The following is a 24397-nucleotide window of genomic DNA, read 5'->3' on the forward strand; positions in this document are numbered from 1 at the left end:
TGACCATGTCCCTACGCAACTCATTGATGTACGCCAGGAAAGACTTCCCACAGTTAGCATGCATTGAGCTTCAGTCGATAAGCTATAATAAACAGCAGATTCCTGCAGGCTACAAGTCAGTTGTCCATTCTGTTACATACTTGGTGATCAATGATGCGAATACTGAAAATTTGTTTGGGTTTGATGCTTCCCTACTTTTGGTTCTGCTGTTGCTGATGCAGTTCATCTGTTGTCAGACCAAGCGCCTTATCAGGAACTGGATTCCTCGTGTTCTGAGTCTACAGATCTGTTTGCTCCAGGGTTAGGTTGTGCAAATGGCCAAATGGCTTAACTCCGGCCACCCTCACCCTCCTTTTTTTTTGGTGCGGCCAGTCAAGATGGAACTTGATCGTTTAACTTCATTGGGAGTAATTAGATCGATTTCCTCAAGTGAATGGGCTATGCCATTAGTGATTGTAAAGAAGCCATCTGGTCAGCTTTGGCTCTGTTGGTGACTTCAGGGTCATTATGAATGCACAGTCACAGACACTTACTCCCTGCCTTGCCCAGAGGAGATGCTCGCAAAGCTGGCTGGGAGTCAATGCTTTTCGAAAATCGACGTGGCTAAAGCCTATCTTCAGATTCCATTGGCTGAACCATCAAAACAATTGCTTGTGATTATACACCTTTTGGCCTCTACCAGCATCAGTGGCTAATGTTTGGGGTCACTAGTGTGCCTGTCATCTTTCAACGTTTTTTTAGAAGACATGATGATGGTTGTGGCTCATTGCGTTAACTGTATCAGTGTTTACTTCTACAGACTGTGGGCCTTAAATGTGATCTCGTCAAGTCTCACTTTTTTCAGCCTTCCATTTTGTATTTGGGTCATGAAAGTTCCCAGCAGGGTGTATACCCCATGGAACATGTCACCACCATTTACAGTTTTACCTAATCCACCTAATCCACTAGAACTTCAGGTTGTTCTCAGCAAAGTGGCATACTATCACAAATTTATTCCCAGAGCAGCTGCTATCACCAACCATTTGCATCTGTTGCATTGGAAAGCTACTCCTTTTGTTTGGTACGCAGCTTGTGAGTGTGGTTTTGTGCAGCTTAAGGATTATCTTCCCTCTGTGCTGTTTCTTGTGACATTTCAACATGACAAACATCAGTTCCTGGTTGCAGACGCAGCCCGTTATGTGGAGGGATTAGACGTGGCCCATTGTCCTTGAGATGGCTCTGAATGTCCTATTGCCTCTACATTGAAAACACTCAACTTGGCTTAACAACATTATTCTCAGGTTGAAAAAGAAACTCTTGCCATTGTCAGCGCCTTTCCTGTATGGTGCAAAATTTCATTTAAATACTGACTATAAGCCCTTGGTTTCCTTGTTGGACCCACTGTCAGCCTTACCAGACAAATCTGCTCACCATCTTCGGTAGTGGACTCTATTATTATCCCAACACAATTATGAGATCAATTTTCATCCCACATCACAACATGTAAATATGGACACTCTGTCCCAGCTCGTCGTGGGCCCCAAGTCCTCATTCATCCAAGAGAAACGAAGGCAAAGCACAGATTGATGGCTGTCCTATCACCATTACCCATATTGCCTCTGGTGTGCTGGCAGATCTGGTGCTTTGGCAGGTCATATGCATGATACAACATCGGTGAATTGGGTGTCCTCCTGGCAGGGAATTGGACCTTCTTCAGAATCTTTATGCATTGGTCCACTGCCTTTCCCCCTTTTATGGTGTTACTCTCCTATCTATGGAAGGATGTACTCCCTATGTCATTGTTTCAGTGAGTCTGTGGTGAGAGGTCCTCCAATAACTATATCAGGGTCACTGGAGGCTCTCTCTTACAAAACTATGGGCTCACTCCCATGTTTTTTCAGCAGTACACACCTTGTTGCAGCCTTACACAAGTGTTCAGGTCAGCAAGTTGTGCTTCACACTGTTTTTTTTTGTTGTTGTGGCCAGTCCCTACACAGCTTTAGGAAAGAGGCCACATTGATTTTGAGGTCTTTTTAGATACATTATAGTTATTGGCCATTGATGCTTTTTCTTGATTTCATTATGTCTTGTGTTATGCATCGGTGATGGGAGACAACTGTCAGGCTGTGTCAAAGCTATTCTCCATAGAAGGCTTGCCTTGTACCTTGGGTTCTCAGTCCATGATGCAATCTTTCAAGGAGTTTGGTACACACAATGGTATTCACCACATCATGGCACCTTCCTTCCATCATCAGTCAAATGGTGAGGAGGAATGCCTTATCCAAAAATTTAAGACACAGGTGCACAAGTGTGTAGAAGACTTACTGGCAGAGGAGGCTCTCACATATTTTTTTTTTTTTTTTTCACCAATGGTGGGCCAAGAGTCCTGCTGAGCTGCTGCATGGATGTCAGCCATGGACTCTGCCCAACCTCTTGCTGCTGGGCAGATGTTCACTGAAAGCATCAGTTTTGTTTCTGAGCACACCAGTCGAGCAAGATCGATTTGTGGCTCACTACCAGAATCAGTAATAGCCCAGGATGGGCTATTACTCATTATTCGTCAGCACCGATGGCAGTTTTGCCAGTGCCAACACCTCCCACAGTGCTGTACAGTTGCCACTGTCTGTGGGGTCAGAAGCTTGGTCTCTGTCTCCAGAACATCTTCTCTCCAGCCCATCATTGCTGCCCAAGCTAGCACCCTTCAGTGTAGACTCAGACGTCCAGATGGCTCCTCTCGCCTGTCACTGGTCCTGTCCACCGATCGCCCCTGCGACCGCAGGCAGTGGGAGTGCCCTCATCCTACTCACTTTTACTCAAATGTTCCAATCCAGGCAGATGGGAACTTCTTGCACTTTTGGATGCAGCCCCCAGCACTGCCACTGATGCCACAGACATCTATCCAGTCACATAATTGTGGACGGAAATACCTTTTCTTTTTTCCTTCAAGGAAGGAGGAGTGTAGTAATCCACCTACTGCCCACAGCACCCACCCACAGCACCCATAAATACGGCCACTATGGGTAGCATAGTGCATGCTGACACTCAAATAGCATGCCCGCAACTACCAGCCACCAACTAGTCACAATATCAGCCATGTGTGTACAGCACTACCCCAGTGACATCTGCTGTGGATAGCATCTTTATAAGGACATGAACAGGCCACTGGGCCTTCTGTTGCTAAATGTATTATAGAACTGTACACTACTTTCTTTGTATTCTTGTTGATTTCACTCTGTATGACCCATTAAATTGGTATGTCTCTTTTGGTGCTGTGTATCCTTGTCTTCCTAGTTAGAATGAAGGCACATTTAAATAACAATTAGTCTGATCTCTACAGGATGTTTATAAATGAATATTGGGGTTTTAATGCATTATGGTATTTATTACATTAACCCTTTGTTGCCTGACGGTACTTAAAAGTACCAGTTTTGACTTTCATTATTTTCTCCTGGTTCAGTTTCGTGATCTGAGAGCCTGTCATTACGTAACAGTAACTCTGCTCTACTGTTTCGTAGATGTTATTGTGCAATACATAGACCTCTCTGGCGGTCAGAGCTTGAAATTGTTTTTCGTGCGCTGCTGTGAAAGCAGAAGATTGTATGTGCTTGTTTCCATGGTGTTGCCTGAATTTGTGCGCAATTTATTGAAACTTCCGTTCAGTTTTCCATTGCACGTACTTACCTTCTTTGTTTTTTTATAATAGTTTGAAGAATTACGTTACATGTGAATGAGATAAAGTGGAAAATATAAGGCGGACTTATTAGTACCGTCAGGTTGTGTGAACACTTTATTGTAGCAACAATGCATTACCTCTCACTAGTTGTTCTGTCCACTTTTTCTCACACAGAAATCGGTAAATACATTTGCCTTTGGAACAATTAGAACAAACAGGAAAGGTTTGCCAGGGAATTTACCTAAAGAAAAATGTCTAAATCAAATCACAGAGAGTCATCTTTATCATCTTTAGACCTAACAGTATTTCAATGGAAGGAAAATAAAGTAGTGTATTTCGCGTCAAACTTCCATAGCACTGAACAGAGCGTAGTGACAAAAAATCAGAAAGATGGAACTAAGATGACTATACCATGTCCAGTTATTGTATGTGATTACAATAAAAACATGGGTGGTGTGGATCATGCAGACAGATTACGTTCAACTTATGGTTTTGACAAGCGATGAAAGAAATGGTGGCACCGTCTCTTCTGTGGAGCAATAGAAATTGCTCTTGTCAATGCTTACGTCATTTTCAGTGATCTACATGGGGCACTGCCACTGCTGAAATTCAGGCGTGCTGTGGCACTAGGGCTAATGAATGAACAGCAAGTGCCAAATCTCAAAAAGAGAAACTCTGGTAAAGATGAAATAACTCTCCCAAAGAGAACGAAGGATAACTTTTCTGTTCCGAAGGATGTACGTCTTGGTAACCAAGGAAACCATTTTGTAGTGTTCAGTTGTAAAAGAGGACGATGCGAAATGTGTGCGAAAAATAAAATTCAGTCGAGACCACATTTACAATGTAGTACATGTAAAGTGTATTTGTGCTGCAATGAAAAAAAGAACTGTTTCCTACAATTTCATGAGGTATCACTAAATATGTGATATGTATACACTGTCAAAAATGTATAGCTAAGTTACTATGCATTGTGAAGTTGCTCTAGAATAAATTTATGTGAAATTTAAAAAAAAAATTCAGAAATATCATATTTCTGTTAATTAATTTACTAATGTAAAAATATTTAATATTTATGTGGAATAAAATACAAGTTATAAAAATTGGAGCATTTTTCTGCGCATGTTGTGATTCTGTCCATGGAGTCTGACGGTACTTCTGAGTACCAGGAGAGAAAAAAGTTGTGCAAAATAAAATAAAATTTTACAAAAAATCCTACCGTCATTTGAGGCCACAATAGCATAAATTCTGCAAAGAAAATGTTAAAAAGCAAATTTTTTCTTATGTCAGGAAACAAAGGGTTAAACTTACAGTTATAAATGACATGTCAGATGAAAGAGGAACTCAAACAGTTGTGTTTGGCACCAGTGTGCATGTGCAGCACTCAATATTTCGTCCGCAATCCACTAGAAGGTGGTAGCAGCAAAGATGGCGACTAGTGAACAGAAAGTGTTTTGTGTTTTGCAGTTTGCAAAGACCGAATCTGTAGTTACTGTGCAACGTGCCTTTCGGCTGAAGTTCGGGTGTGATCCTCCAAGTGATAATAACATTTGTAGATGGTATCATCAATTTGATGATACTGGCTGCCTTTGTAAAGGGAAGAGCACAGGACGATGAAGAGTTAGTGAAGAGACTATTGAGCGAGTGAGAGAGTCGTTCACTCGTAACCCAAAGAAATCAATCCGGAAGACTAGTTGTGAATTACAAGTTCCCGTGTTGACTGTTTGGAAAGTTTTAAGAAAATGTGTACAACTACGTCCTTACCATTTACAGTTATTACAGGCTCTAAAGCCGGCAGACCATGGATGATGTGCCAACTTCGCAAATGAAATGTTTCATGACAAAGATTTTCTGGATCATGTTGTCTTCAGTGATGAATTGTTCTTTCGCCTTAGTGGACATGTTAACACTCACAATGTGCGCATCTGGGGCTCCAAAAATCCTCACAAAGTGGTACAAGTGCAACGAGATTCCACTAAAGTGACTGTTTTTTGTTCTGTATCCGGCGGAAAGTTTATGGGCCTTTCTTTTTTGTGAACCTGCTGTAACTGGCACTTCTTACCTTGATACACTAGAGCAATGGCTCTTCCCTCAGCTGGAAGAAGATGAGCCAGAAAACTTCTTCCAGCAAGATGGTACGCCACCTCACTGGCATAGTGAAGTATGCGACTGGTTGAAGTCCGCTGTACCCAAGTGCTGGATAGACCGCAAGGGGCCCAATGACAGAGCTTGCTTTGCATGGCCTCTATGTTCATCCGACCTAACACCATGCAATTTTTTCCTTTGGGGCTTCATCAAGGATCATGTGTGTACGTGGCTGCGCTACCAGCAGACCTCCCTGAATTAAGAAGCCGGATTGAAGCAGCTGTTGCTACTATCACTGAAGACACCCTTATCAATGTTTGGGAAGAACTTGGCTATAGACTTGATGTGTGCTGTGTGACAAATGGTGCTCACATTGAACATTTATAAGGTTCTTGGTAAAACGGTTTGAGTTACTCTTTCATTTGACGTAACATATATAACTGTAAGTTTAATATAATAAATATTATAAAGTGTTAAAACCCTGATATTCATTTATAAACACCCTGTATTTTTGAATGAACTGTTGTGGTCTGGAGGGATTATTGTGATGCAGAGGAATTTCGAGACTTGGTGATCCTATTTCCTGGAACAATAAAAAGTTTTCCTAAAAGTCATCTACCTTGCTGTTGTTGCCTTTTTCTTCAACAGAGTCCTGCCTCTCTCACCTGCTGATCAAACCGCAATGCCTGGATAGGAGAGAGGTTGTGCCAGATCGAAGCAATCAACTAATATGCAACTGAATGCTTATTATGTATTGATAGCATAGTAATAGCAAACATTTATCTAACTTGGTTTCTCAGATGATCCTGCTCAAATCATCTCCTTAAACAGAGGAAGGTCCCTGAACCACTAACTCACTTTCACATTATATATGTACGACCACTCTTTACATTTTTGTCTACGTTTACATCTGCATCAACATGGATCCTCTGCAACCATGGCTGATGGTACTTTCTATGATTTATGATCATTTCCTTTTCTGTCCACTCACACAGAACACAGGAAAGATGATCTAATTTCCCTTACTCTCTCCTTTCTTGAGGTGAATATTAAATGCATTCAGATCATTCTGCAGTTTTTTGCAAATGCTGGCATTTTATGAAAAGATTGTCATTCTTCTTGTAAGGAGTCCTCGAAGCTCACAGAGCATGTCTGTAGCACTCCTTTGGCCAAATGGATCAATGAAAAAATCTAGTGACACACTTCTGAATTCCTTTGATGTCTTCCTCTAATGTGACCAGGTTGGAACCCCAAACACTTGAACAGTACTCCAATGCAGGCCACACAAGTGTGTCTATTCTGTGCTATATAGGTGTTGTACTCTTCTGCAGATATCTCTCAATTCATTGTAGTCAGCCATTAGCCTTCCCTTCAATTGACCTGATGTAGGCAATCCACTTTCATGTTGTTTTGCAACACTATGCCCAGATATTTAATCCACGTGAGTGAGTCAAGAAGCATACAGTTAATACTGACATTTATCCAGATTTATAGGCAGATTCATGAACGACGGTGGTTTGCACAGGTCAGGCATGGGCAGAGATTGCAGTATTGCCAGTTCCAAGTGACAGCTGCACTATACTCATACATAAGTTTTGCACCCAAAGAAAGCAAATTATTCCTATCACTTGCTTACGTAGAATTTTTCAGTTACTTCCACATTCAGCTATGACAGCTTGCAACCAATGGAATAAAAATTCACTAAATTACTCACAATGATCGCATTCACAGTACAGTGCTCAGAAGTCAGAACAATATTGAATGCTCATTAACTGTTGGAGAATGCTTGTCATAGGTGTGCAGACCAAGCCTAAACTCACCTGTCATCACCTGTGACTCCAACTACAACAAACTGTCAGTCTTTCCACCAAATAGAAATTATACAGTTACAGCCATTATGTTCTAACCTCTGTTAGGGATTGAAAGTTACATAGTTGACATTGGTAGGAGCCATCATCTACATTTATCTAGGAGATTATTGTTAATTAATTTCAACTTTGAAATGAAAAATTAAGAATCACTGTCACATTGCAAGGAAAATATGGCATCACCTTTCTTCAGTTAAGTGAGAGAGTATCTGGGGACAACTGATGCTGGAGAAATCAGTATGAGTTAAAGTTCTTATATACCAATATTTTTTCACTAAATGAAAAGACAGACTTTTTGGAAATAGGAAGTGAAATTCAAATAACAAAAGTGAAACGCGTTTAACAGAGCAAAAGATAAAAAAGAATAATGCTATGACAGAGATTAAGAGGCAAAAAGAATCCCTTAGAGTACCCACTGTTTATTCTTACAGGCAGTTCTTTAGTCTGTTCTAGAGTCACGTAATTAGAATGATTAAGGTGGATAGTCATTCATTCATTCACACATTTAGTTCTATGCATCTCATTCTGAATGATAGCCTTCAGAGATTTGGAATGAGTCAAGTTATGCTCTAACAAATAGAAGCAGCCACCATAATCTACTTCTGTAAAGTATAGTAACATCATCCTACAACTGTAGTTGGAGTCACGAATGATGGCGATCGAGGTCAGGGGTGTTCCGCGCATCTATGTCCTGCTTTCTCTGACAACCAATGAGTGCTCAGCAGTGTTCTCACTGCTGTGCCTTGAACGTTATAGTCAATGCAAGCATTGAACGTGATCGTAGCAAGTTATTTAGTGACTTATTCTTCCATTTGTTGTGATTTGGCACAGCTGACTGATGTTAAGTGACAAATTCTCTATAAGCAAGTGAGAGATGTAATTTGCAGTGTACACACTTTCTTCAAGTGCAGAGCACGTGTATGTGCTTACTGCAACTATTGCTTGAAAATGGCAACAATGCAATCCCCGTCTGTGTCTTGAGATGCGTGAACCACCATCATCATTCATGGATTGGACTATAGAGCCAATCTAATCAGACTGATAATTTGGAACTTACATCTGAATTGATTTGCTATTATCTTTTAATCTGATCTGGTGGCTATCACAGATACTTTGAGCAGTACTCAAGGACAGATCACACAAGAATTCTGTATGCAGTCTCCTTTATAGGAGTTCATTTCTGTAGGTCTCTTCCAACTAACTGTAGTCAGTCAATCTTCAATTGACTTGACAATAAAAATGAATTAAACAACAAGTTTTAATTTTGCTAGTATATGAGATCTGTTAGAAATGTGTCCAACTCTGCAACAGCCAGGTGTGAAAACATTCAGAAGATTCAAACAGCTTTCGGTGACAATGCTGTGTGCATCACATAGATTACTGAGTGGTACAACCAGTTTAAAGACAGCTGCACATTGGTGGAGAATGAGCCACATTCCGGTCGGCCATCAACATGCTGAAGCGACCAGGTCATTGCTAAAGTAAATACTCTGGTGATAAGGGACAGTCATTTGACTATCAGAGAAATTGTAGAAGAGGTGGGCATCAGCACTTTTTTGCACATTCCATTATGACCAAAGATTTGGCCATGAAGAGAGTGTTGGAAAAATTTGTCCCAAAGCTGCTGATGACAGAGCAAAAGCAACTTCTTGTTGAAGTATTGCAGGACATGCTGGACTCCACAAACAGTAACCCCGACATTGTGAACACCACAATCACTGATGATGAGTCGTGGGTGTACAGGTGCAACCCAGAAACCAAATCCCAATCATCACAGTGGAAGTGTTTCTCATCACCAAGACCAAAGAAGGCCCACAAAGTGTGCAGCAAAATCAGAGTGATGCTGACTGTTTATGACTCCTGCGACCTGGTACATTATGAGTACACTACACACATGAAAGAATACCGAGATCTCCTCAATCACCTAGACGGTGCTGTTGATCACAGGTGGCTGGACTTCCGGTCAACAGGAAATTGCCACCTCCATCACAACAATGCTCCAGCACATTTCTTGCACTTGATTCAGACTTTTCTGGTGAAAAATCAGATTCCTGTGCTTCAACAGGCTCCTTGCTCTCCTGATATGGCCCCTGCAGCTTCTGGCTGTTCCCCAAACTCAAGAGGCCATGGAAAGGAATTCAATTTTAGATGACAAAGGACACAACAGATGAGCTAAACCCCATTCCGAAAGAGGCTTTTTTGCCATGCTTTCAACAATGGCAGCACTACTGGGAGGAGTGTGTAGAGTCCCAAGGGAACTACTTCAAGGGTGATTAGGTGTCCCAACACTCCATGTAAGCCAATTTTTCTCCCCAGCCAAATGTCAGATACTTTTCTGACAGACCTCTGATAGTCAAAAACAGCCCTTGTGTAGCCACAGTCTTAGAAAAATTTTCTTTTTATCTCAGAAATGCTGAGATTTTTGTTTATTGAGAAAGTATTGGCATTTAATATGTGAACCTTCAATTCATACTACCGATTTCTCCAGTATTAAGTTGTCTCATGGTTGCTGTCTTACTTATCTGAAGGAATGTGATGCCGTATTTTCCTTAATGTAAAGCATTTGCTATGCATTTATATATTAAGAGACAAGTAGCTGCTTTACAAAAAGCCTCTACTATGCTTCCTACAGTACTCGGCTTCTGCCTTTAACTATTTGTCAATGATGTAGTGGCAAAGTTAAAACTTGTTGTTTAATTTGAACATTAGGGTTAAGCAGAATTTACATCCTTGTGTCCCAGTATTCCTATGAAGTATAAGGGAGTGGCTAATGCAGTAGGGCTATGGTTTACTTTATATTTGAATTTAGCAGGTTTTCAGTTTCCAGCCTGATGTCTACTGTCTACATATTATGTGCTTCTTGGTCAGAATGCAAAACTCTGTCTTGAACCATAGACAGAGACGCACAGTCTACATGGAAAATATCTGACTTTTAATATTATGGCTCTGATGCATAGAGTTAATCCTAGATTCATTCATATTATTAACCACAAATGCCATTATGGAGTATGTATTGGCATTTGATTTTAAGTATCCCTGGTTCCCTGAAAAGGCTCTTGCCAGATGTTCAGCTGTCAACTTACTTGCAGCATTCTTACTGAACACTCTTGTACAATAAATGGTACCTTTTTGACATTAGCTATATTGCTCCAGAGATTAGGAAGTATTCTAGAATTCGCAGAAAGTAATCAGAAGATCCTCTCTGCAGGTCAGTACAACAACAAAGATTTATTTATTTATGTATATATAACAACATAAAATAGCAGACACCTGACTAACTGGAGTAAAATAATGAGTTAGGTTTTCTGCTCATACTGAACATTACCAAATGAAACAAGAATGATTATGAGTTCTGGAGACCATTTTCACACTTGAGAAATTGCAGCACCAGTTTAAATCATCTTGCCAAGTCAACTCACCTTTTTATCATTGGAAAATTTATCCTAAAATAATGTTTTAAATCTTTTCAGAACTCCATCAGTGTCCCAAGTGCAAAAAGGCATTTGCACACAGACAGATTCTGCAGCTGCATATCAGAGTCCATGAGGGAGATGGGCAGAAAACTGAGGACTGTACACGGGTAGTGACTGCTGTACATGAGCCAGGCCAGAGCAGTTCCTCTGCAGCAGTATCCCACCCCATGCAGCAGCAGCAGCAGCAGCAGCTGGGTCTTCCTCGTGAGTACAGGCTATATTTTGTTTCACAGGATTAACGTGACACTATAGACTAAGGCAGCAGTCATCAGATAGTCATACTATTGTGACATCAATGATAGACAGGATAGAATGCTTTTGTTATTTGTCAACTCTCACTGAAATTAACATCATTATTACAATTAAAATTTTTAGAGATCAGTAAAAGTTTAGTTTGCAAACCAGATGAATTTACAGAGTACATACACCATGTGATCAAAAGTATCCGGACACTGCCAACAGCGTATGTTTTTCATATTACGTGTGTTGTGCTGCCACCTCCTGCCAGGTACTCCATATCAGTGACCTCAGTAATCATTAGACATTGTGAGAGAGCAGAATGGGGCACTCCGTGGAACTCAAGGACTTTGAATGTGGTCTGGTGAATGGGTGTTGCTAGTGTCATACGTCTATGCACAAGATTTCCACAGTCTTAAACATCCCTAGGTCCACTATTTCTGATGTGTTGTGAAGGGACACATATGGCACAAAAATGTACAAGCTGACCTTGTCTGTTGACTGACATAGACCGCCGACAGTTGAAGAGGGTTGCAATGTGTAATAGACAGACATCTATCCAGATAATTACACAGGAACTCCAAACTGCTTCAGGATCCACTGCAAGTACTATGACAGTTAGGCGGGAGATGAGGAAAGTTGTATTTCACAGTCGAGTGTCTGCTCATAAGCCACACATCATGTCGGTAAATGCTAAACAATGCCTCGCTTGGTGTAAGGAGAGTAAACATTGGTTGATTGCACAGTGGAAAAACGTTGTGTGGAGTGATGAATCATGGTATACAATATGGCGATCAGCTGGCAGGGTGTGGGTATGGCGAATGCCCAGTGAACATCACCTGAATGTGCCAGTGCGTGTAGTGCCATGGAGGGGGCTTAGCCCCTTGTTATCTCACATGGCACTATCACAGCACAGGCCTAAATTGATGTTTTAAGCACCTTCTTGCTTCCCACTGTTGAAGAGCAATTCGGGGATGGTGACTCCATCTTTCAACATGATCGAGCACCTGTTCATAATACATGGCCTGTGGTGCAGTGATTACACGACAGTAACATCCCTGCAATGGACTGGTCTGCACAGAGTACTGACCTGATTCCTATAGAATGCCTTTGAGATGTTTTTGAACGTCAACTTCGTGCCAGACCTCAGTGACCAACATCAATACCTCTCCTCCGTGGAGCACTCCTTGAAGAATGGCCTGTCATTCCCCAAGAAACCTTCCAGCACCTGATTGAACATATGCCTGTGAGAGTTGAAGGGTAAGGGTGGGCCAGCACCATATTTAATTTCAGCATTACTGATGGAGGGCACCACGATCTTGTAAGTCATTTTCAGCCAGGTGACCAGATACTTTTGATCACATAGTGTATATACTTTACATCAGTACAGCTTAAACTCATACAGAAACTAAAATATTTTTACATCTATTATAATTGTGTTAACTTGTACATACATCTGTCACATAACAATTTTTCGAATTGCTTTTCAAAGGCATCTGATTATGGAATAACTTGCCATTGGGGAAGCATGTGATAAGATAATATACTTTCCACAGTATAATATCTTTGATAGATTTTGAAACAACTGGACACACTGACAACAGCTGCATAGTATGTTTTCTTCCTTGTGAAATTTACTGGTGACAGTCAATAACAGTTTGAAAACATCAGTAACATTCATAAATACAATACTAGAAGGAGAAGTGACTACTTACTGTGATACAGGTAGGATAAGAGGGTTGGTTGTTGTTGTGGTCTTCAGTCTGAAGACTGGTATGATGCAGATCTCCACACTAGTTTATTCTGTGCAGTCCTCTTAATCTCTGAAAAACTACTGCAACCTACATCCATGTGAACTACTTATACTACAGCCCCCTATGTATCAGACACCTTTGGATTGTGAGCATAAGATTAGAATAATTACTACACAAACAGAGGCATTCAAGCAGTCAGTCTTCCCATACTCCATACGTGAATGGGACAGGAAGAAGCCGTAATAACTGGAGAGTGGGATGTACTCTCTGCCATGCACCTCATGTTATTTTGCAGAGTATAGATGTAGATGCAGAACCTTCTTACTCTATGCAAGCTTGATCTCCCACTACAGTTTTACCCTCCCGCTTTCCCCATCTCCCCCCACCCTCACCCCCTCCCACCCCGTCTCCCCCATGATCCCTCCTCCATTACCAGACTGATTATTTCTTGATGCCACAGGATGTGTTCAATCAACTCATCGCTTCTTTTAATCAATTTATGCTCCAAATTTCATATTTCCCATATTCAATTCAGTAGCTTCTCATAAGCTATTCAATCTATTCTTGTAATCTGCAGCATCTTTCTGTATCAATGCATTTCAAGAACTTTTAGTCTTTTCTTGTATAAACCACTTATTGTCCATATTTCACTTCCATATGAGGCTACACTCCAGAAAAATTCCTTCAGAAAAATACACGCTAACAGTCATATTTATGTTTGTCAAAAGTCCTGTTATTGTTATTGTCTATCTATATTTTATATCTTGTGCCACCCAAATAGCAAAGCTCATCAACTACTTTCAGTTTTTCAGTTCCAAATTTAATTATTTCGAGACTGCCTGATTTAATTTGATTACATCTGAAGGAGAGAGGTATTCAGTCATAAAAATCTTTGACCACCTATCCATTGATGTAAAGAATTTAATGGATAATAAAACTGTCTTCACACAAAAATTGCAATCGTAGCTGCTTGACATCTCCTGCAACTCCACAGAAGAATTTATGAATGAATTATTATTATTAGTAGTAGTAGTAGTAGTAGCAGTAGTAGTGTGTGTGTGTGTGTGTGTGTGTGTGTGTGTGTGTGTGTGTGTGTGTGTGTGTGTGTTAAGAGAGGAAGAGAGAGACTGAACATAGTTACATATAAATCATTGTATGTGTGGAAAAAAGAAAAGAACCATGACAGGAAATCATGCAAATGGTCTGCATGTTGCCATATTTTTCACTTAGAAAGTGTACTGTAGTTAAAATTGACCCAGCCTGCATCATAGTGAGAGTTCACAACTATGATAATCCGTGAATGAAGAAGTTAGCTAACTCCTTACTGGGTTAGTCTTTGACAGAAATTTGTGACTTATTGTACAGCTTTATACCACTGTATTTAAAGCTATGTTATTTCTGTTTTTGGTTGCAGTGTATGCTACATCTATGTTATTTCCGTTTTTGATTGTGGTAGGCATGGATAGTGCTTACTTTTGAGTTGTAGTCAAGGTCAGTGCTTACTTATGGTGCATTTTTACTGAACGAAGGTGGACTTTAATGTAAAGCGAAAATACTGTTAATGAAGTCTTTCCGTTAAAACTGCCCGTCTACTTAAGATTGTCGTGGAGCAACAATGTACAGTCACTGTGCACATGTCCTTGGAATTCCTCATTTCACAAAGGTGCTCACACTGTGCATTTCTTTCTGGAAGCACTGTTAGTTGGGTACCATTTATACAAAAATATGGGCCTCATCACTTTTGGTTGCCTACAAATCATGATCAAAATGCTACATGTTGTTTTTGAAAATAAAATCTGGACTGCAGATAGTGTAATTGTTTTGGTCATCTAAATGGTCCAGTGTTGTGTTGGATTATGGTCCTGGTTTTGGTACACCCAGGACTGTGAACTGCCTTAGGGGGAAAGTGGTCTTACATGCTAAGCCTTAGCAGCCTTGTCTCATGCCATTTTGTTCACCATGTTTTTGAAGGCTATGCATATAGATAATTATGCTTCTTTACATACATTTAAGAGAGGGAATGTAGTTAGGACATGTAGTATAAAGTAGACATGTGATTGGGTGATAGGTTGTCTCCACTAATTAAATCACAAAACTTAGCCAGTTACTTCAACTGAATTCTACCAGGAATGGCTTACTGGTGGGCATTACTGCAGGTACAGTCCAATGCTATGACTAAAAGGAAATTGTATTAATGGGTAAGATTGTTCTACAACAGACTGGACAATGTTCATAATGAGCCACAGTAGAACTAGCCTTCTGTAATCGCAAATTATTTTTGTGGGCACAGCTTTTAGCAGTTCGCCTTCTTTAATTCTTCACTTGTTTGTCCTCGGTGTCAACGTACTGGCTGAAAAATGGGTTGTGGAAGTCCAACTACTGTCTACTGTAAGTGATGTAGCCAACAGATGCACAGTTGCGTTTCACAGTCTTTTACTTTCAGTGTTCACAAGCCTCCGATATGACAGTTGTATGGCCAGTACACTATTATTTAACTTTTGATAAGCCTCATTAATAGTAAAAACCTAACCACAGTGTTCACAGTTCTTGAAGAATAAACAGGTACATATGGAAACAGAAAATGTCGTTGCTTTTACACACAGCCTATTGGTGTAACACTTTTTTCATTGTTAAGTTGATGCATTGTTGTTGTTCTAACCAACACAGGTTCCTCATCTGAAACTTGGTCATGGACTGACTGTCTTGGGACCAAAAGTTGGGCCCTTATATATCCTCACAATAGTAGGTGTTGAAACTGCACATTGTTCGATGTTTCATTGATAGAAATCACATTTAAAATTTAACTCATTAAATTAAATGAACACATCAAAAAATTCGTTCCTTTTAACATTTGTTTAAATGATTAAATTAACAAATATCATTATGCAAACAATACTTTTGATAAAACTGTTAATTACTTTGGAATTAATTAAGGACTGGCTTTGCGAACATGTTTTCGAAGAGAGTGAAATAGATATTTTAAGATTACAAGTATTTCATCTTCCAAATGTTTATAATTATTACAGAATTTACATTTGTTTGTAAGTCAACAACAGAATTTATGAAACAACTACTGATTTCACCATAAAACAAAAGATATTAACTAGGAATAGTCAAAATAAATAAGAAAATCAATTACATACATAAAAGTAAGCACAAAATTACATCTGGGGTTATGTTCTTTAAAACTGAGGGCCAACCTTTCTCTTTCATGAAAATGCAGATTATACTCACGTATGTTAATAGTAATTACTTAAAAGTGGGGGGAAAAATGAATTCTAAGGAGGCAGATGGGAAAACAAGAGGGAAAGTAAGAATATCCCAGCTTGCTTCATCACAAGTTGTTGCAAAAATTTATGAGGACTGGTGGTGTATTTCACCTTTTCACTGCAAAATTGCCATTACTTTCAAGGTCAGTGCCATACAGAATCATTTTAGCAAACTTGCAATTCAAAAAATTGTATATGTGATGCATTCCCAGGCTGCTTGTTGAGGAATATTAAATAGGAGAATGGTCTGTGCTTTGAAATTTCTGATTCAAGACAATGAGGACAGAGGTGACGTGGACCACATTGACACTGAGGACGAGACACAGCTGCCTCAACTCCAAGAGCAAAGCAACAGTAAACGCAATAGTGACATAAAAATTCCCAGCTAATGTGAAAGCCGAACAAACAATTTCCACATGCAGGATTATAGCAGTCATGTTTTTAGATGGTTTTGATGTTCTGTAGTTGATTTGATACCACAAAGAATGACAGATAACTTCAGATGTGTATGTTCAATCTTTGGGATGCGTTGATGAGCAGTGAATAAACAATATGGCCTACAGGTAATGAATTTTGATACTGCACAAAAACGCACATCCTCGTTCTGCTGCTCAAACTCAAAGAACTAATTAGATACTCTGCATGGGAGGGAATGGACTACCCACCATAAAATGTGCACCTTCCACACGTTCCACCAGTTGAAGGGGTTTCTCATATGTCAGTGGCTTGACTAATACACTCCTGGAAATTGAAATAAGAACACTGTGAATTCATTGTCCCAGGAAGGGGAAACTTTATTGACACATTCCTGGGGTCAGATACATCACATGATCACACTGACAGAACCACAGGCACATAGACACAGGCAACAGAGCATGCACTATGTCGGCACTAGTACAGTGTATATCCACCTTTCGCAGCAATGCAGGCTGCTATTCTCCCATGGAGACAATCGTAGAGATGCTGGATGTAGTCCTGTGGAACGGCTTGCAATGCCATTTCCACCTGGCGCTTCAGTTGGACCAGCGTTCGTGCTGGACGTGCAGACCGCGTGAGACGACGCTTCATCCAGTTCCAAACATGCTCAATGGGGGACAGATCCGGAGATCTTGCTGGCCAGGGTAGTTGACTTACACCTTCTAGAGCACGTTGGGTGGCACGGGATACATGCGGACGTGCATTGTCCTGTTGGAACAGCAAGTTCCCTTGCCGGTCTAGGAATGGTAGAACGATGGGTTCGATGACGGTTTGGATGTACCGTGCACTATTCAGTGTCCCCTCGACGATCACCAGTGGTGTACGGCCAGTGTAGGAGATCGCTCCCCACACCATGATGCCGGGTGTTGGCCCTGTGTGCCTCGGTCGTATGCAGTCCTGATTGTGGCGCTCACCTGCAAGGCACCAAACACGCATACGACCATCATTGGCACCAAGGCAGAAGCGACTCTCATCGCTGAAGACGACACGTCTCCATTCGTCCCTCCATTCACGCCTGTCGCAACACCACTGGAGGCGGGCTGCACGATGTTGGGGCGTGAGCGGAAGACGGCCTAACGGTGTGCGGGACCGTAGCCCAGCTTCATGGAGACGGTTGCGAATGGTCCTCGCCGATACCCCAGGAGCTACAGTGTCCCTAATTTGCTGGGAAGTGGCGGTGCGGTCCCCTACGGCACTGCGTAGGATCCTACGGTCTTGGCGTGCATCCGTGCGTCGCTGCGGTCTGGTCCCAGGTCGACGGGCACGTCCACCTTCCGCCGACCACTGGCGACAACATCGATGTACTGTGGAGACCTCACGCCCCACGTGTTGAGCAATTCGGCGGTACGTCCACCCGGCCTCCCGCATGCCCACTATACGCCCTCGCTCAAAGTCCGTCAACTGCACATACGGTTCACGTCCACGCTGTCGCGGCATGCTACCAGTGTTAAAGACTGCGATGGAGCTCCGTATGCCACGGCAAACTGGCTGACACTGACGGCGGCGGTGCACAAATGCTGCGCAGCTAGCGCCATTCGACGGCCAACACCGCGGTTCCTGGTGTGTCCGCTGTGCCGTGCGTGTGATCATTGCTTGTACAGCCCTCTCGCAGTGTCCGGAGCAAGTATGGTGGGTCTGACACACCGGTGTCAATGTGTTCTTTTTTCCATTTCCAGGAGTGTATGAAGAAGTCACAAAAGTCTTTGAAGATTGATAGTATTCACAGGTGGTTGACATATGCATTGTTTAACACTACATTAGTACTTATTTGTGAGATACACCTGATAAGAATTGTACTATATTTTGCATTTATTCAATATAGTCAGGTAATGTGTTGTAATGTTTTCCCCTGGAATAATTTTGTCCATTTTGCTACATTTTTGTGCATAAATAGTGTATATGTTGTTGCAGTTTTTGGCTGATATTGGGTATGTGAACATCTGAGTTTTTGCAAAGAGCTTGTCTCTGTTCTGTATAATTTTTAACATAAATGTTGTGACTTCCAGCAGATATAAGGAAGGCATCCTAAAGAATTATAGCATTTTCTTCTTTTTGTGTTGTAAAGCATTTTCTACTTGCAGGATGGTTTAACCAAAAATATTCTGTATTCAAAAACACTAGATGATATTTTCATCTGGTCACCTAGCTTTGTAGGGAATCTGGGTAATGCATCCGGTGAGATTCTGATTTTTTGCACGAGTACGCAGACATGCCAAATGGCCACCCAATTACTGTTCCTACACCTCTTAGAGTAGCTTCTTGTCACCCTCTCAACATTTGCAACATCCTGATTAGAACATATGCTTCTCCTCAATCCATTACCTTGCTGTATGCTTCAGTTCCTTGTGACCAGCCGTAACACAAAACTTTTCCTATGCACTGACATACCACTCCCAATCCAGCTCCATCAGTAGCAAAACCTCTCTTATTAAACAGCGATATCCAATTGCATACACCATTTGATGTGCACCAACTCTTCAACTTCACATGTCACCATAAAATATACTACCGCAAAGCACACTGTGCAAGACAATAGCCATTGCCTTGCTGCTATCTTCATTTCACATGCTATTTGAATTCTTGTCCTGAGCAGCAGTAACAAAGACCTTACAGGTAGTAATTTTTTATACAGTATCTGCTTCATGCTCGCCACCAATAAAGCTCAATCACTTCTGTCATTGTTTACTCCCATTTATTATTCCTCATCTGCTCTTCGTTTTTCCACTTTACCATATTTCTCCCCGTCTCTTATTTTCACTTACTTCTAATTTTCTCACTTGTGTATTACTCTCTGATTTATCTTGCCTTTTCTTTCATTGGCTGCTTGTTTTCCTCCATTTACTTCTTGATTTTTTCCCTTTTGTTGCTCAGTTTTGAATAATGTGTATTTTATTTTCATCTTGTATATCCTTCATTTTTGACTTGTTGACTGCTCATTCTCTTTTCTGGTAACTCACATCCTGTCAGAATTTCATTAACTTTTCAGAAATTTAAAGTTCATATATTGTTTCAACTTTAATTGTGTATTTCTGTTGACCTGTATTTCTAAATATCTCATCCTTTTTAGTCACATCTTAAAATTGTGTGTAGTAAATCTCTTACATGTTAATTAGCCCTAAGAAAGACACACAATCATTATAAAGTCCCATGACAAGTATTAATATATTGTAAATAGGTCTCTGTTGTTGTGTGTAACTATCTTCTTCAAAAAATACAAACGTAATCAGTTAAATATCAAGATACAATATAAATGGCAGCTATTTATATAACTAAGGAAGCAACAGTTTTTTACTTTTGGCCTGGCCCTCGTATATTAAATTGTTTACGTTCAGGTGATGCAGCACAAATAGTATTAAACAGCACTGCATAGTGATAGTTTATTGTTATTAATGTTGGGAAGGTTAAGTTTCTGTGGTGTAAATGTCCTTGTATAGAGTACCTTGACTTGTTCCACATCCCTGAAGGCTCTCCTTTTTGATGGGATCTATGGAACAAGGAATAAATGAATGAATGATATCGTAAGTTCAGAGGCAGAGATCACATTGAATTTAGACACTGGCTAGCTTTTACCTGTAGTATTTTTTTAGAGCAAACAATGTGAATGAAAATCATTACCCAAAGGAAGAGAGTTTGAAATAAAAATTCTAATATGTATCTTTTTAGTCATGTATGTTTTTATAAAGGTAGAGCAAAGATAAAACTTATACTAAAAGTTTTTTTTTGTTTCTTTAACTTTCAGAGAAGAAACCTGTTGGACTTACAAAAATACGGCTTGAAGATTGTCTACGATGTGATGCTTGCTCCTGCATATACATAGATAAAAGTGATTACAACAAACACATGAGAAATTTTCATCAGAAAGTTACATCAAAGAAACAGAAGTAAATTTCTTTCATTGTAAGCTGTACATGACCATATTAATATATTTATTTCATTCTAACCACCAGTGTTATCTGTTGTTGCAGAATAAAAAAGGAGTGCAAGTCATGTTGTCGACATTGTAACTGCAAAGGAAATCATAAACATCACAGTGTTGAGAAAGAAAGGGGTAACAACAATCTCTTTCATTACAATATTAAGGTATATTAGTTTGGATAACTGTTGCTCTTATTGTTTGAAACACTGTGTTTATGCTTATTTTCTTTGGTTTCACACAAACAAAATGCAGTTGCAGAATGTAAATATCATATTATTACCAATTACTGGAATGCAAATAAACACAATAAAGCAGGTATCACAAGAATTTTAATCTATTTTAGGATCGATGGAGCAAAATGGTCTCACAAAGAATAAATATCAAAGAGGTGAAGCAGAAAATCAAACAAGAACCGCACTGTGAACCAGAAGCTATGGACTACAGTCATCTTTTAAGTCAAGTGGAAGTTAAGATCAAAACAGAACCATCTGAAGAGGACTACAATATGAGCAATGGAATTTTAAGCTGATTATATGCGTGACCAAGACAGTTTTGCAGAGCGTCAGTTCATTTGTTTATTTATTTATTTATTGCATAGATGTACTTCTGCTACTATTCTAGTCATTATAAAATCAGAGATTTACTTTTTTGTGTTAAATATTTTTAATTTATTGACTCATCTATTTATTGGTTTATCAGTGGATTTTCCTACACAATTGTGCTTTGATACCAAATATGCCATGATCTTGCATTTTAAGGAGATTGGTGGTTAAATAGTAAATTATTTCCGAATATTGACTATCAGAACAATGTTCTGAAAGAGTACAATACATAAAAGTAATATTATGAAAACTATTACTAAGTATGCATATTTTTGTACAGTGACTGTGTATTTGAACTACATACAGCCAAGTATTTTCTGAACAAAACAGTGCATGTGCCTGGACTAAGAATCACTTCATTTGACATGAAAAAATCATAAGAAATAATATTTTGGTAGTGAAAAATATTTTGCTAGTGAAAAATATGATGCCCTGACCATATTATATATAAGATCAAGAGGGAAGTTTTCCATGAGAAATATTTGTGCTGAAGTTGGAAAATGAAAGTTAAACATATTTAACCATTTTTACAGTAGTGTTTAGTACGAATACCAATGGAACAGGTATCTTTTTATCACTATATTAGTGTCTAGTGACATGTACTTTTATAATAGTGAATATGAACATAACAAATTGGAAAACTGCATGTCTTTTTAAGACATGGAATAACATGATACTGCAAAAATGTTTAGGAGAAAAATTTTCCAAACAGCATCTGACCTTCTGTAAGTTGGACTTCTCTCTCATACTTGGTGAAAATGAAAGAGACTGCTATATTGTGTATAGTTCTTGCTCCAAATTCTTCAAACATCTTACTGGATAAATCATTGATTTGTACACAATAGTATTATTCATAATAGAGAATGTATGTTGTTTGTATTTATTTGTATTTACAAGTAAACTGAGGGTGTGAAACATTATTCTAATCTTAAAAGCTTTAAAATTGAGAAAGATTTACATTGCTCTTACTAACATGCAGATGTACAGAGCAGAGTCATGTCACAAATAAAATTTATACAATTTTTATTCAAATAAGTACTTTTTAACTAAAAACATTTCTTTAATACATCACTGAACATTATGCCATGTAAGGTTGCCAAAACCAGAACTGTTATGATAGATATGTTGACTTTAAATCTTCATAAAAAAAATCTAAAATCTGTACATCAGTATTTACTTTTCTGTACTAGAGTTAATTTGACATCTGAGTCAATGACACAATGTTTTACAATTTGTCCCAACATATCTGAAAATTATTTTAAAAAAATATGGAACTGTGAAATTGCTGCAGAGTATCTGAACAACAACAGTAAATACACAACTTAAGCATTGATTCAGTTATACTAATTTTAATATGGAAAGATGCTCTCCTCCATGGTCTGTTAATAAGAAGAATTTGTGAAAACTATGGAAAATTCCAACAATAATGGCTTGATTAGGTACGAACATTCATATCCTGTGTATATGGGCAGAATTCATACTTTACAATGCATTTTATTGACTTAACAATCATAAAAACACATAGAAGCAAGCCTAAAATAATTATATATGAACAGTTTAATCTACCGTTCCATTGATTTCAGTGAGTTATCTCATAACATATTTCCAACATGGAACAGTAGAAATTAATTCATTTGAGTTTTAAAACGTGTTGTTTATGTTGTGGACTTGGGGGGTGTCCACTTTGATGAAAATCTCACTCCTACTGAATAAAGATGTCCTGGTAGGCTGGATGCATGGGTTCTATGATAGTGCATGCAAACACACACAACGAAGCAAACATGACAAATTCAAACAGATGCAAAATCCCCAAGATTGGTGATCTTTTATAGAAGCTTGAAATTTAGTGTGGACTTCAATGCTTACAACAGTTTCCACAATGAAACTCACTCTCGAAACCTGGCAGAAAATCCAAAGAGATTCTGCTCGTATGTGAAGTATGTTAGTGGCAAGAAACAATCAATGCCTTCTCTGCACGATAGCAATGGAGATACAATCAAAGACAGTGCTGCCAAAGGAGAGTTACTAAACACAGCCTTCTAAAATGCCTTCAGAAAAGAAGACACTGTACATATTCCAGAATACGAATCAAGAACACCTGCCAATATGAGTAACATAGAAGTAAATGTCCTCGGAGTACTGAAGCAACTTAAATCACTTAATAAAAGCAAGTCTTCTGGTACAGACTGTATACCAATTAGGTTCCTTTCAGAGTATGGTGATGCATTACCTCCATACTTAACAATCATATACAACTGTTCACTCAACGAAAGATCCATACCCAAAAACTAGAAAGTTGCACAGGTCACACCAATATTCAAGAAAGGTAATATATCATTAACGTTGATATGCAGCAGGATTCTGGAACATATATTGTATTCAAACATAATGAATTACATTGAAGAAAATGGTCTGTTGATGCACAGTCAACATGGGTTTAGAAAACATCATTCTTGTGAAACACAACTAGCTCTTTATTTGCATGAAGTACTGAGTGCTATTGACAAGGGATTTCAGATTGATTCTGTATTTCTGTATTTCCAGAAGGCTGTTGAAACTTTACCACACAAGTGGCTTGTAGTGAAATTGCGTGCTTATGGAATATCATCACCTCAGTTATGTGACTGGATTTGTGACTTCCTGTCAGAGAGGTCACAGTTCATAATAACTGACGGAAAGTCATCGAGTAAAACAGAAATAATTTCTGGCATTCCCCAGGGTAGTGTTATAGGTCCTCTGCTGTTCCTTATCTATATAAATGATTTGGGAGACAATCTGAGCAGCCGTCTTAGGTTGTTTGCAGATGACACTGTCATTTATCAACTAATAAAATCATCAGAAGATCAAAACAAATTGCAAAACGATTTAAAAAAGATATATGAATGGTGCAAAAATTGTCAGTTGACTCTAAATAACGAAAAGAGTAAGGTCATCCACATGAGTGCTAAAAGGAATATGTTAAACTTCGGTACATGGTAAGTCAGTCAAATCTAAAGGCCATAAATTCAACTAAATGCCTAGGAATTACAATTACGAACAACTTAAATTGGAAGAAATATATAGAAAA

At 39.3% G+C, this 24397-nt stretch overlaps 1 protein-coding gene across 1 annotated transcript in view; it reads left to right on the forward strand.

Moving 5' to 3' along the window:
- The window catches only part of LOC124621373 (zinc finger and BTB domain-containing protein 17-like), a 35777-nt gene extending 13283 nt beyond the window's left edge, over positions 1-22494 (forward strand). The window contains exons 2-5 of the mRNA XM_047147135.1: positions 11073-11279; positions 20552-20693; positions 20778-20892; positions 21072-22494. Of these exons, the coding sequence (XP_047003091.1) occupies positions 11073-11279; positions 20552-20693; positions 20778-20892; positions 21072-21257 (650 nt within the window). The 3' untranslated portion in view covers positions 21258-22494. The remainder of the gene's footprint in view (positions 1-11072; positions 11280-20551; positions 20694-20777; positions 20893-21071) is intronic.
- The last annotated feature ends 1903 nt before the right edge of the window (positions 22495-24397 follow it).

Source organism: Schistocerca americana, chromosome 1 (genome assembly GCF_021461395.2).
Source record: "Schistocerca americana isolate TAMUIC-IGC-003095 chromosome 1, iqSchAmer2.1, whole genome shotgun sequence".
NCBI lineage: Eukaryota > Metazoa > Arthropoda > Insecta > Orthoptera > Acrididae > Schistocerca > Schistocerca americana.